The 13,680-nt window shown below is 40.1% G+C and overlaps 1 protein-coding gene across 1 annotated transcript; it reads left to right on the top strand.

The window, feature by feature from the left end:
* Positions 1 to 103: 103 nt before the first annotated feature.
* ezra (ezrin a) lies at positions 104 to 12,953 on the top strand. The gene is made up of 13 exons (XM_034525608.1): positions 104 to 466; positions 2,198 to 2,281; positions 2,954 to 3,049; positions 3,834 to 4,108; positions 5,026 to 5,109; positions 6,196 to 6,342; positions 6,654 to 6,750; positions 7,113 to 7,293; positions 7,434 to 7,544; positions 8,447 to 8,607; positions 9,121 to 9,213; positions 10,491 to 10,772; positions 12,634 to 12,953. Exons 1-13 carry the CDS (start codon positions 455 to 457, stop codon positions 12,796 to 12,798), a joined length of 1,788 nt encoding a protein of 595 aa, XP_034381499.1. The 5' UTR covers positions 104 to 454; the 3' UTR covers positions 12,799 to 12,953.
* The last annotated feature ends 727 nt before the right edge of the window (positions 12,954 to 13,680 follow it).

Genomic DNA, 13,680 nt, shown 5'->3' with positions numbered 1-13,680 from the left:
TAAGAGTTTGTCTCACTCGAGTTTTACCACTCGCAGCTGCTGAGATGTAATCTCGATATGATCTGCCTTTTTATGGCAACAAAACAGGCATCATAAATCGTACGTCCGGGGGCCTATATAGCCCTGCATGCTCCGATCAAAGGTCATCAGTTCCGGTGGTGAGACAGGTGACTGACTTAAGGTGGAGCTGCGCATCTCGTCCCCGCCGGATGGTCCCACTGCAGGTGAGTCTGTCGGTTTGTGTGATTGTAGCCGAGTTTGAACCTCCCACTTCACTTTTGAGTGATCTACGGACGAGTTCAAAGGACACAAGCCCTGCCCTTGATTCTGCCGGCGAGAGCGGAGCGGCGTTCTTTATCAGGTGGAGGTTCTGCTGCGAGTCGACCACTGCAGCCTCGGCCAGCCTGGGAAACACTTTCTTCTGCTGGAGCTCGTCACACCAACCGGAGTCAAGATGCCCAAAACCGTAAGACTCTCAGGATTTTATTGAAAAGATATAATTAAATGCGTCACTGAAATGTCTCTTCCTGGTTTTAAGTTTGAAAGGAGGGGAGGGGGATAAGGGAGGGGAGGGGGGTTTAAGAGATACATCCGTTGTGCTGATAATGAAATGCCGATGTCTAAATACTGCAACACTTTTTGTAGGAGCATAAAACTAATTTAAGGGTCAATCACGTTTTATTTTTGATGTTTTTTTTTAATGTTCAAGCTTGTGCGTTAATTCCAAGAGGCACCTTTTTTTTCTCTTTTTTTTCCTTCTTGGCATTTACTCATTAACCAAAACGTAGAGTTTGACCCACGCTGCACACATTCCTGGCAGAAACAATGCTCCTCGTGGCTCGAGTTGGTTTTAGTGAATGTCAAGTACTGACTTTCACTACCAACTCATGACTGTTGGTTTAACTGCCACCCCCCCCCCCCCCCCCCCCCCCCCCCCCCCCCCCCCCCCCCCCCCCCCCCCCCCCCCCCTCCCCCCCCCCCTCCCCCCCCCCCCCCCCCCCCCCCCCCCCCCCCCCCCCCCCCCCCCCCCCCCCCCCCCCCCCCCCCCCCCCCCCTCTTTGATTTATTTTTTCAATTGTCCATCTAAAAACGAAAAAAAAACTTGTTGTCATCTTTTGCTGTCAGTTCGAAATGCTCCAAGTTAGATTTACGTAAGTGCCTCGGCATCCAGCCTGTAGGAAAACTGATAAGAAAGGGCCAGATTGTGCATTACGACTGCAGCTCCCTCTCGATTGACTCTCCAAGGAGAAATCCTCTCTTGGGAGGTCACGCTGACGTCAGCCTCCACTTGACTGACGTTAAACTAACTTGACATCAAACGTTATGAGTCATGGTGGCAGGTATCGCTTGTGTTCTGGAAAATTCTTCAGACGTGACGCGAGAGGTTGAACTCTTGTCTTTTTAGATTTGAACGGTTAACCAGTAAAGTCAATGTTTTGTAGATTCCCCCCCTCAAAAATAATGTATAAACTGAACATAAGTCTCCAAGGAGTGCATCAGCAGGACGCCAGCGAGTTAAGACGTTATCTCACGTACGTGATCGTGGAAACGGTTGAGAAACAATGGTGGAGATTTCATAAATGGATGCTCCAGTTTGTGTTGCCCAAGTTTCGGTGGGTTTATCTTTATGACACCTCGGGTGTGCTGTAGTACAACTTCATAAAATGATTGTGTAACTGCTACAAGCCCAATCTGGGCTGCAGGCCAGGGTCATGCAGTTGTCCTAGATCTGTTGGGCTTTGGTGGAAAATATTGAGAATTATAATTAATCTTTTTGGAAATGAATTCTTGGAACACTTGGATGTCAGATTTATGTCCCGGTTTAATTGCTGTGGTTGTAAAAGTGTTTGATCTTACTAACGATGATAAAGTCTAAAGGCAACTTGGCAAACGGGGAGTATTTTTATATTTTAATCTGTTTATGTTCAACCTTGTGGCACCTCGCAAGGGTAGTCCAAGGTCTAATGAGATAGTGAGCAATTATGGTTTATGAACAATCCTTTTCACAGCTCCAAATAACTGACTCTTTAAAGCTTTTTCATAGCAAAATTGGGCATGCTGAAACAGAAATGCACGATTGATGGATTTCGATATAAATCAGGGAAAGCGTCTAAATGCTTGGGAATGAGAACGCTTATGAATATCCAAACAGAAACGCTCCCGTCGACTCAAAAGATCTTTTCTTTTGTTGCTGCAGATAAATGTTCGCGTCACCACGATGGACGCGGAGCTGGAGTTCTCCTTCCATCCCAACACCACCGGGAAGCAGCTCTTTGACCAGGTCTGTCTGTGACTGGAGGACACGGACCCTCAGGAGTCTCCTTGGTTTCAGTTTTCATGAACACAAAGTAGAGCTGCACCACAAGTCCTGTTCATGTCACATTTAGTGGTGAAAGCATCTGATTGGAGAAAGTTATTGCTGTTAATTTCAGTAGAGGAAGAAATATTCAGGTATTTTTTTGGAAATACAACAGTAAAAAAAAAAGAAAAAACGTGTACAAAAGTATTATCAGCAAAATAGACTCAAAGTATATATATATATATATGTGTGTGTAAAAAGCACAATATGTCCCTCGGAAAGGTGGTTGGAATAAGTATAAAGTAGCATAACATGAAAGCCTATTAAAAAGGGTGTAATGTGTATTGTACGAAGGTACATTACTTGAGTAAATGTACTCAGCTACTTAAGATAAGACATTCTTTCAGCAATCTGTCTTCTCAAATCTTTTCACACACTTTTAGAACAAATGCACAAACAATGAGGTTAACACCCATAAATGATCAGTAACTTGTAATAACGGTGTCCCTGAGGCGTTAAAGTCTATTGTAGTGGTTCAGATTTACTCTGACAGTTGGTGCATAATCCTAAAAAACAAAGGTTGTTTTTTCAGGAGCAGAATAAGAAGTGAAGAATGAAGAAAATGAGACTCACGTCTCCCTCTTTGTGTTTCAGGTTGCCAGGACCATCGGCCTGCGTGAGATTTGGTACTTTGGGCTTCAGTTTGTCGACTCCAAAGGATTCTTTACCTGGCTGAACTCTGATAAGAAGGTAAACCTGTGACGTCACTGACTCAGACAGACCATAACTGAGACATTGTTCTCGTTCATCAACCTGCACTTTCTCTACTGCTCTCCTTGCAGTAAGAGTATTTTTACTTTACTGTATTTTACTTTAATATATTCTTTAACTTTATCTTATTTACGACTTCACCGTACTTAATTATATATCCTGGAATATTCTGATATAATATGAAGAAACTTTATATTTGATCTTACATTTCCTCCTTTTTACTTTTTACAATACTCTACTGCATTAATTCACAGCCTTTTTTTGTCTGCACCCCCCATATGTTTAAAGGTATTAGAGTATTTAAAAAATATTGCTTAAATACTATTCAGTTTTTTTTATACAGGACAAAGTTATCCTGTACTTGTTCATGTTGAGGTTTTTCTTTTTTTTAAGTATGTTCAAGGTTAAGTTGGCTTTTGTATTTCTACTGCAGCCATTTTATGACTTTCAGCTTTCTATTAAGACCTCGCTGCAGGCTTGCTGAGTGTTTTATACAAACTCTCCACCGCAGCATGTGATGTTCAGGTGTTACACCTGACACAGGTTGTAGCTGGTAGTGCATTGGTTATTATGAAATTGTATAATCCTATTTTGTGTGCTTCTTTTGACCCCCGAAACACAAAAACGTGGGATTACATATTTACTTACTCTTGCAAAATACCCCTGATTTGGAAAGAAAACGACTTTATTTTACTCCACGATATTCTTTCTATCTTAATTTGCACTTTATTCCAACACTTGACGTCTGCTCCGCTCCTCTCAGGTGATGGTCCAGGACGTGAAGAAGGAGACTCCCCTGCTGTTCAAGCTGAAGGCCAAGTTTTACCCGGAGGACGTGACCGAGGAGCTGATCCAGGACGTCACCCGCAGGCTTTTCTTCTTGCAGGTGAAGGAGGACGTTATGGGGGAGGAGATCTACTGCCCTCCGGAGTCCGCTGTGCTGCTGGCCTCTTACGCCATCCAGGCCAAGTACGGAGAGCAGGAAAAGTCTGCGCAGAAGCCCAGTTACCTGTCCACCGAGCGCCTGCTGCCCAAGAGGTGAGAGTGAGCTCTGTCTCCGGTGTTTACTGCTTGAGATCACCTGTCAAGTAAAACCTTTCAAATCCTTTAAAGTTTTAATTGCACAGCGGAAAAAAAACAGTCAAAAGCTATAAACTTAAACACTTTATGTGATTGGTAAATAAATGTGTCGATGAATTTCTATAGATATTCAAGTAATAAAGTTGTTCAGAGGCATACAAAATGTATCCAGAAAGAGGTGGATAGAAGAGATGGCAGATAATGGAAAAGGTCAAGAGCCGCCCAGTTTTTACTGGGGAAAGTTAAAGTATACTTTTTATCAGACTTTTAGACTGATAACAAGTATACTTTAACTTTCCCCAGAAGATCACAATTCTATTTAAAGAAACAAATCATGTTTTCTTCAAGCCAAACGACAGACTGCACTGTTTTGGAAACCATAGGCCAGGCAGATGCTATTAAGTCTTCTGTTTATAAAGGGTTACATGTATATTAAACATATTCTGTTTGTAGCTTATGTGATGGATGATGAAAAAGAGGACTGAATGCTCATGGGCTGAACGTCTGAGATGCAACTTGCTTTAAGACTCTAAATGTGTGCTTTTGCTTTGATTTCTGTGGGCAAAGAATTATAAATATATATAGTTTTAACTGACTCAAAAAGGGTTAACCAACAAAGAAGAACGTTACCATTTACGGTGACGGGACATGTGTGCGTCAAGAAAATGCACAAATGGGAAAATAATGTAAATCATCCAGCTGAATAACTCCCTCGATGACTCAAATATGAACCGGTGTATGAGTACGTACTCATAATGGCCGATGATGGATGGAACAAGACAATGCAGCATGTGTTTTTGATTTAGCTCTGCCGGTATACGCAGACTGTTTCCTCTTTGGCCACTGGGTTGCTGATAACTGGTCTTTCCCCTCAGAGTGCTGGAACAACACAAGCTGTCCAAGGAGCAGTGGGAGGAGAGGATCCAGATTTGGCACGAGGAGCACAGATCGATGCTGAAGTAAGTGATGCAATACTCCTACTGAAAGATCCACTCCATGGGTAACACAATGTTTGGGTAGCAGGACTTCCTGGACTCAAATAGAGTTTGTTTGAGGTGCTCTTTGGATAAAGACATACAGAAAATACCAAGAAAACCCCATGGCAGTCTCTTTTAAACAATGTATTTCTGTCACGGCAAAGCTATGTTGAGCACGGTGTCGTGGCCTTGAGAGTGTAGACGTATACAATCCCAGTAGATGGCGTCATTTGGCCCACAATATTCCTCGTAGCTGAAATAACGAGCAACATACTAAACTCAAATAATGACGACGTTCACAGAAACAAATAGATCTTTACAAAAAAAAAAAGGAAGTACATTCTTGGTCCCAATTGAGGCCGCTGTGTTTAGTAATCTGTACACTTTAGTTTTCTTTGTCTGGAATAAGTAGTTGTTGGGTAACTTTCAGACAGGTGTTTTTAACTGACATTACTTTGTTGTTTATTAAACAAGAACAACACACATTAATTAATTGCACCAGAAATAACTAGGTCTGCATTTTCATCTGCAGTCTCTGGGTGGAGGCAAACGGCTACGTGGAGGTTGACGTACAAATATATATTTAATAATAACTCGTTACAATATGATGTATTAAAACATTACATAAGTAGAAATTGGACATTGCATTTAGATATGGAATATATTTACTGAATGTGAACCCTAGCGAATCCCTTGATGAATCTATTTAGCTTTAGACATTTGCAAATATCCAATTGGTTAATTAATGTTTATTTGCAAAGATGAAAACATTTCCTAGATGCATTTAGTATTTGCTATTTGACTTAGTAACTTTATATAATACACACGTCTTAAATATAATTTTTCATGTTACAAAAGATGTCAGAATCAATAATGCATACATTTTTAAACAAGTTTGTGTACTTTACCAACTTTTACCAGCTAACCCTTCTTATTGCGTTAGTCTATGAAACTCAAAAGAATCAACTCTTTTATCTCACCGACCTAGAGGCGATAAGAAATGCCATCATAACCTGATGAAATGTGTGTGTGCTTCCATGTTGTCATCCTTCTGTTTAACCCGAACAGGGAAGAGGCCATGATTGAGTACCTGAAGATCGCTCAGGACCTGGAGATGTACGGCGTCAACTACTTCGAGATCAAGAACAAGAAGGGCTCCGACCTGTGGCTGGGAGTGGACGCTCTGGGCCTGAACATCTACGAGAAGGTGGACAAGTGAGTCAACGAATCGGGGACTTGCTGATCAACGCATCTCCCGTCATCACAAGTGTAGCGTTTATTGATTTGATGGCATACAGAGAGGGCGACACACGAGCAGTCATCGACCTCTGCTGCCTTCCCTTTTCCAGTCGGTCGAGTTTTAAATGACACGTTTGAGGTTGTTGACCGAATTTCTCTCGATTCCACTACAACATGAACACTGTTGTCAGCGTCACGTGCAAAGAGTTTGTTTCTTTTAAGAGCTCACCAATTTTTTTTTTTTTATACATCCTGTTGCGTTTGTCTGATTTGTCTTCATCCTCCAGGCTTTCCCCAAAGATTGGATTCCCCTGGAGTGAAATTAGAAACATTTCTTTCAACGATAAGAAATTCATCATCAAGCCCATAGATAAGAAGGCTCCTGTAAGTATTTTTTAAGGAAGTCTTACAATCCTCAGAAGCATATCGAGCGGATGTAAATGTGTAAAAATGTGAGGCACATTTACAGAAAAAAGGGATTAAAGTTGTAAAAATCTGAAAATGAAAATGCCCATATGCAACAATTTTGGTTAAATCTGGATGTACTTTTTAAAGTATCTGTGCATCAGACTATAATTCAATTTTGTTTTAATTTAAATATAATTATTTACCATTCGCTTTCATAATGACATCCTGGTATAAAGGAAATTAACCTTGAGGAAGTTTATTGTCAAATAAATTTAATAAACCAAAAACGTAACCGCAACTATACCGACGAACGCTGACTCGTCGTTTCACTTCTCAAGGATTTTATATTCTACGCTCCCCGACTGCGAGTCAACAAGCGCATCCTGCAGCTGTGCATGGGCAACCACGATCTGTACATGCGCCGCCGCAAGACCGACACCATCGAGGTTCAGCAGATGAAGGCTCAGGCCAAAGAGGAGAGGATGCACAAAAGATGGAGAGGTAAGGGGGCGGGCAAGAGTTTTTAAAACAAAGTTAACATGTGTTACTGGCTTGGTCTCTGTCAGCACTGGGATTTGAATCTTCCGGCCGTGATCAATATGTCTGATCGGTCTTTTTGTTTTTCTCGCGTTGTGTTTAGGGATCAGCTGGACAGTGAGAAGAGAAGAGGGAGGCCATGGAGAAAGAGAAGGAGCAGATGGAGAGCGAGAAGCAGGATCTGATGGTGAAGCTCTACCAGTTTGAAGAGACAACCAAGAGAGCAGAGAGAGGTGAGACGGAGACGCTCAGCTCTGACTCATTATGGACCGTACTGGTCATACTGGTCATACTGGTCATATTACAATACAGAAAGAAACTACACAAGTAAATCATTTCTGTTGTGTTGTCTTACACATTTCAGCATGGCTCTATCGCCCTCTTCTGTTTATTTGCTTAAATGCATCTTTACAATACAAAGGTTAACAGTTAAGTGAATATGTTTTGTATTCGCTCACAAATACTCGAGCCAGAGATAACGGGGCCGTCTTTGCCTTTTTGAAAGTTCCCTAAATTTGCATCAAATGGCTTTAAAACAATTTCTTGTTTTTTTTTTAAGAATGATTGGCCACTGATTTCGGGCTTAGAAATATATATATATATATATATATATATATATATATATATATATATATTTTTTTTTAAACAAATGGGAATTCAGCTTCCTGCATTAGAAAATAGGAAAGTGTTTTAGATCCTACTTGAATCTTCGTGAGTTCAGAGTGTTTGTGATTTCCACCATTTTAACAAAAAGTGGAAACCAGACTTGATGTACACCAATAGGCAAAAGAGCTCAATGACGGCAGCTGTCGTTCATCCAAAAAGAAAAGCACGGGGATAAAACATCCACAAACAATTAACAATGCAATCACATAAATAAAAACAGTAATACAAATGCCATACTTTTAAATATTAAACGTATATGTTAATTATAAACACATTCGGCATCATACATCAGAAACTACATCACCTCGGTTAAAAACAACTGCATATTCAGGGTGTATAAGCCAAAAAGAAAGTCCGGAACCACGGCCTTAAGTAAAACTAATTATTAATAATGGCACCAGAATGCCTCAAACAAAAGAAAGAATCTGAGTTCACCCTGTAGAATAATTTCACTGACTTTGTCCTTTAGAGCTTCAGGAGCAGCTGGAGAGGGGCATGAGGCTGGAGGAGGAGAGGAGGAGGGTGGAGCAGGAGGCAGCCCGGCTGGAGGCTGAGAGGATGGAGGCCATAATAGCCAAGGAGGAGCTGGTCAGGCAAGCCGAGTACCAAATGAAGAGCCAGGAGCAGCTGGTGAGTACACGCTGCAAGAAGCATGCGAATCCTTCACGTGAGAAAAAGTCGTGGTAGAAAAACACTCATTACACAAACAAAGCCCCGGCACTCAGGATAAACACATATTAACTGTTTTGATTGCAGTTTGAACTAATGCTTCCTTTTAGTTTGGGGGATTTTTCTGGGAGCATGAGAAAACTCTTTTAGACTCCTTCTCACTTTAAAAACTCTGAAGAAAATATCAAATATTCATGATGTCACTGAGGGAAACGAGGCTGCTTTTATGTTTGTAGGACATTTTTCTGAGCTTATTGGAAGTTAAATGTGAAGTCTTCATTCGTGAAGTCAGTATTGCGTTCCGGTAAAATGCACTGAAATTAGAAGTACTACATTTATTTTTACCGTGGGTTGTCATGTGCTCATCCATTCACAAAAAAAGACACCAGATAGCCGAGGTTGCCGAGGTAATGAGGCGTCTATTCTTGGTCTTTTTTTTCACGACACTGTCGGTTTGCGTCTCTCCTCCGTCAGGCGGCAGAACTGGCCGAGTACAGCGCCAAGATCACTCTGCTGGAGGAGATCAAGAGAGTCAAGGAGGAGGAGGCTGAGTCATGGCACAGCAAGGTGAGATTCCAGCATGCGATCAAAGACCCATATGGGATTACCGGGAAAATGTCAGAACATACTCGTCTTTCCTGCTCGTCACCTTTTCAGTTTTTTTTTTTTTTCCCTGTGATCACGAGTTGCTTTTGTTCTGTCTCCTGTACGATCTGCATTTTCTTTTCTCTATCTTGTGTTGGATCATTTATGTTAGTACAACAAAATATACATTTATATTTGGTTCACCAACTATCTGGGACGTATTTCTGACCGCAGCTAATTGGGCAACACTTTCATTTTAAGTCCACTTCTTTAGCAATTGTTAAGCGGTATATAAATACTTAATAAATGTTTAAGAACACACTGAAATGTTTTTGTCCACAGATATAAGTTTTAACTACAGTCAGTGGATGCTGAGCTATTGGGAGATAATTTATGTCAATCTAGTAAAACACAGTTGTCATAAATAAAACAAAACAACATGAAATGTCTTCACAGGAGAAGTTAAAAGAGCTCGAAAAAATGTACAATTACAAAATACCTCAAAATGCCCTTATAGTTGTGTTTAATTACATTATAGTGTGTTGTTAAATGTTTGTATACTGCTCTCCAGGAAATGTATTGTGAGAGTTTATCATCCAGTTAATTAATACATTAATACGGACCAACTGATCAAGAAAGGTTGGAGGTAATGGGTTGTAGTTTTGGAATAAAAATATAAATGCATATGAATTAACCACACAACAATCCCTTGCACTGCCCTGCTAGTTTCATATTTCAACTCATGACATACGTGCATATATTTACAATTTGTGTATATATAATTTTACACCTTTTATGTTTCTTTTTTCTAATCCTTATTCGTCACACTAGTCCTGTCGCACAGCGCGTTGCATTTCCCCCACACATTACTTGTGTTGGTGACATTACTTAGCTTAGACTCCTTGAGTAAATAAATACATCCAACATCCATTCGTGGAAAAGATAGTCATGTTGTCATAAGCCAGTTTTTCCAAAAGCGAAATTAAGACCTGAGATCAGAGTCTGGCTCTGCCTGCTAGTTTCATTTGTCCATAAACTGGTCACAGACATCCTGATACTTAACACATGCTTTTATTTGACAGTCTGTATGTTTTAGATCACATTTTGTTCTATGGACACCATTATCCATCATAACCGATCCTTCTTTTTGGGTACTATTTTAATGTGTTGATATTTTTATTTGTAACTCTGGTTCAGTAACAGTGTTTTGTTCTGTCCCCGTTAAATAAACTAACCAAAACCTCTCCTCTTCGCCCCAGGCTAACGAAGTGGAGGAGAATCTGATAAAGACGAGAGAGGAGCTGCACAACGTGAGGAGTTCTAACTCCGCTCCCGTTCAAGCTCCCGTTGAGGCGCCCGGTTCCTCCTCCTCCTCCTCCTCCTCCTCCTCCTCGGACAGCGAGAGCGAACACGAGCACGAGCACAGCGAAGAGAACAGCACCTACAGCGCCGAGCTGCAGACGCAGGAAATCAACGACCACCAGGAGGAGGAGCGACTTACCGAGGCCGAGAAGAACCAGCGCCTGCAAAAGCAGCTGAAGGTGAGTTCAGGGTCCCAGGATAAAACACACCTAAAACGAGCCACTTTCAGTAGCATTAACGGACTTTTTACTTTTGAAGAACAAACTGATCAAAACACAGTTCAAGTACATTGTTATATGTATACGTGTTACATTTGAATATACAGTAGAACTCATAGTACATTAGATTTTTTTTTTTTTTTAAGTACATGATGGTCAACAAATAAGAAAGTAATTGACACAATCCACCTTTTTATTTACATATTATCTTTAGATGGAGATCACATAACTAAAACCACCCATACAGTTTAACACAAAAAACAGTAATTTGATGATATTAGAGGATCAAACTGATTATCAAGATGTACATAGAGCTGCTGTAACGGGATTGTTCCGTCTTAGAGCGCAAAGCCTGAAGATCATCTCCAGATATAAAATACTTTACTCTGAATAATAATTTGGGTCTGATAGGGTTTTCCCCCAATGCTTGAAGTGGTGAAAAAATAAAGGGCCAGTGTCTCTTTATTCACATGGTGTTCATCAACCCGTATCAGCAAACAATACATTCTGAATTGAGTCCTTCCCCAAGAAAGTTGGAAATTTGATTTTACATAAAACTGCAATTTTGCATAGTTTTCGGCGATATTATTACTATAGATTATGCCCAAAATGCTTAAGATAAGTTGTTTTAGTTAAATTATTCCCCAAATTTCTTTTACATTTAATTCTTCTGGAAAGGTTTGGCTTGTAAAATTCATATTGTGTAAATCAAAAGAACAGATTCAAATGTTTTTATAAATGTGTTTAATTTATTCTATTTATTCACAAATTAAAAAAAAATTAAAAAAATACATATGTAAACCGGTTCAGTAACATTTTATCAATAAATGACTCACCCTTACGTTTCTTTTAATTAAAGGGGGAACAACATTTAAATATTCATGTTTTTGTCATATTCCTGCAAAGATTGTGGCTAAATGTACAGTGAAAAAACAACTGTGCAGTTGCTTTAAATGATTTCAGTAATCTAAAGTAAAAGCCTCCATCTGTCTGCAGCATTCATCAAAGATCGATTGTCAGTCGAGCGGGAAGTATTGCAGCTGTTGAAACCTCATATGTCACCTACAGCTGAGGAACAGTATCGTGTTACAGGAAGGAAGCTTATGCTCAGTCACTCTGGGACATTTGAGGAAAACAATAACTGATAGAGTAGAAATTAAAGTAGAAATCATTGTTTCCATTTAAACAAATGTCTGTTAAAGGGTCAATCTGCACTCTCTTCTTCTGGGTTTTTCAAAGGGAAGCGCCCACTCAGTCTTTAAACGCATCTCACTGACTCAAAGGAAGCTGTGCTAAGTTTTAAAATAACTGAAAGGGTGGGTTCAGAGTTTTTTTTTTTTTTTTTTTAAATGTTGTGGGTGGTGTTGTATTTATACTGCCATGTACTGTGAGATGAAATTACAGTTTTTGTGAATGGAGCGTAGTGTCTGTTGAGAGCGATAAACAGATCTTAGAGATTGTATCTTTTTAAAACCACACAAAGAGGCATTAACTCGAGACCGGGCCTGTCAGTCGATCAGGAAGTTCTGCAGCAACCAGACAGGTTTCAACTGTTCAACCGCTCACGAGTTGAGTAACAAGTAAAGAATTACAAGAGGAAGATTTTTCTCTGGGAAAACCCAGTAATTAATTCGGACAAATTCACTGTGGGACATTCGAGGAAATCGATAACGGATAGAAAAGTAAATCGCAGCGCAGAAGAAGTCTCGTAGAGTACAAATGTGAGAATACTTTACATTAAGATTGTATCTTGTGAAGTGGATACAGTGTGAAACTCTCTGATTTAATTAGGGTTAAATGGTTAAATGTCGTCCGTCCACAGGCCCTGAGCTCAGAGCTGGCAGAAGCCCGAGACGACACCAAGAAGACCCAGAACGACGTCCTCCACGCCGAGAACGTCCGAGTCGGGCGCGACAAGTACAAGACCCTGCGTCAGATCCGCCAGGGCAACACCAAGCAGAGGATCGATGAGTTCGAGGCCTTGTAGAAAACCTCAGAGACCTGAAGATCTCGCCCCGAATACCTCATGAAGGCCCCCCCCCCTCCTCCCTTCCTTTTTAAATTTAAGTGTGATGTAATCGCAGCCACACCTGATTTTTAAAGACCCAGAAAAGCTGATCCATGAGTTTTATTTTATTGGTTTAACTTTTGCTTTCTTTTTTTTTTTTTTTTTTTAGCGCTCAAACATCTCCAATGTGCTGTTTAGTCCCAAACCTCATTGAGCTGGTGGGTTTTTTGAAATACTGTACGAACAAATTAAATATGATAATCGATCAAAAGCTTTATTGCAATTTTTTTTTTAGGTTTGTTATTATTCCAAACAAAAGAGGTTACATTTAGGTTAATTCAATGAATGTCCCATATGAATGTCCCGATATATGCAATCAGTGACTTGTAAAACGACAACTAACAGTAATCTTACTTATTCATTCTTGTATTGATTGTTTTTTTGATTATTACTTCATGTCTTTATGTTGCTTGTTTGGTCCAACCAACAGTCCAAAACACAAACATATTACATACATTTTAGCTCGATGAATGACTTCAAACAATTAATCTTTTGTCTTTTTCTGTTGGTCACTTTCTCCGTTAATCGTTTCAGCTCCTCGTGCACCTGTTTTCACCTGTCCAAATAACATTGCAATTTATTTAACTAATTTTAATACACGTTTATATATTTTGATTTTTTACATCAGAGATGCAAGTAAAAAATGACTTTTTTAGCCACACGGGAACATCTAATCCCAGAAGTTTCTGGACCCCGGTGTTATTTAAACGACCTTCTGCTTCCCGTACTGATTTACCACATCCTGTTTTTGTAATTCCCTGATGTGTAGCCTCTAGTTAGTAGGAGTCAAGCGCCAGGAAA

This window comes from Cyclopterus lumpus, chromosome 22 (assembly GCF_009769545.1).
Source record: "Cyclopterus lumpus isolate fCycLum1 chromosome 22, fCycLum1.pri, whole genome shotgun sequence".
Taxonomy (NCBI): domain Eukaryota; kingdom Metazoa; phylum Chordata; class Actinopteri; order Perciformes; family Cyclopteridae; genus Cyclopterus; species Cyclopterus lumpus.
This window is presented reverse-complemented; position numbering and strand designations above follow the sequence as displayed.

Excerpts from the sequence above, each read along its gene's own strand:
- ezra (XM_034525608.1), top strand. Across the intron at positions 2,282-2,953 it reads GGAAGCAGCTCTTTGACCAG|GTTGCCAGGACCATCGGCCT; the intron begins GTCTGTCTGTGA and ends TTTGTGTTTCAG. Across the intron at positions 7,545-8,446 it reads AACCAAGAGAGCAGAGAGAG|AGCTTCAGGAGCAGCTGGAG; the intron begins GTGAGACGGAGA and ends TTTGTCCTTTAG.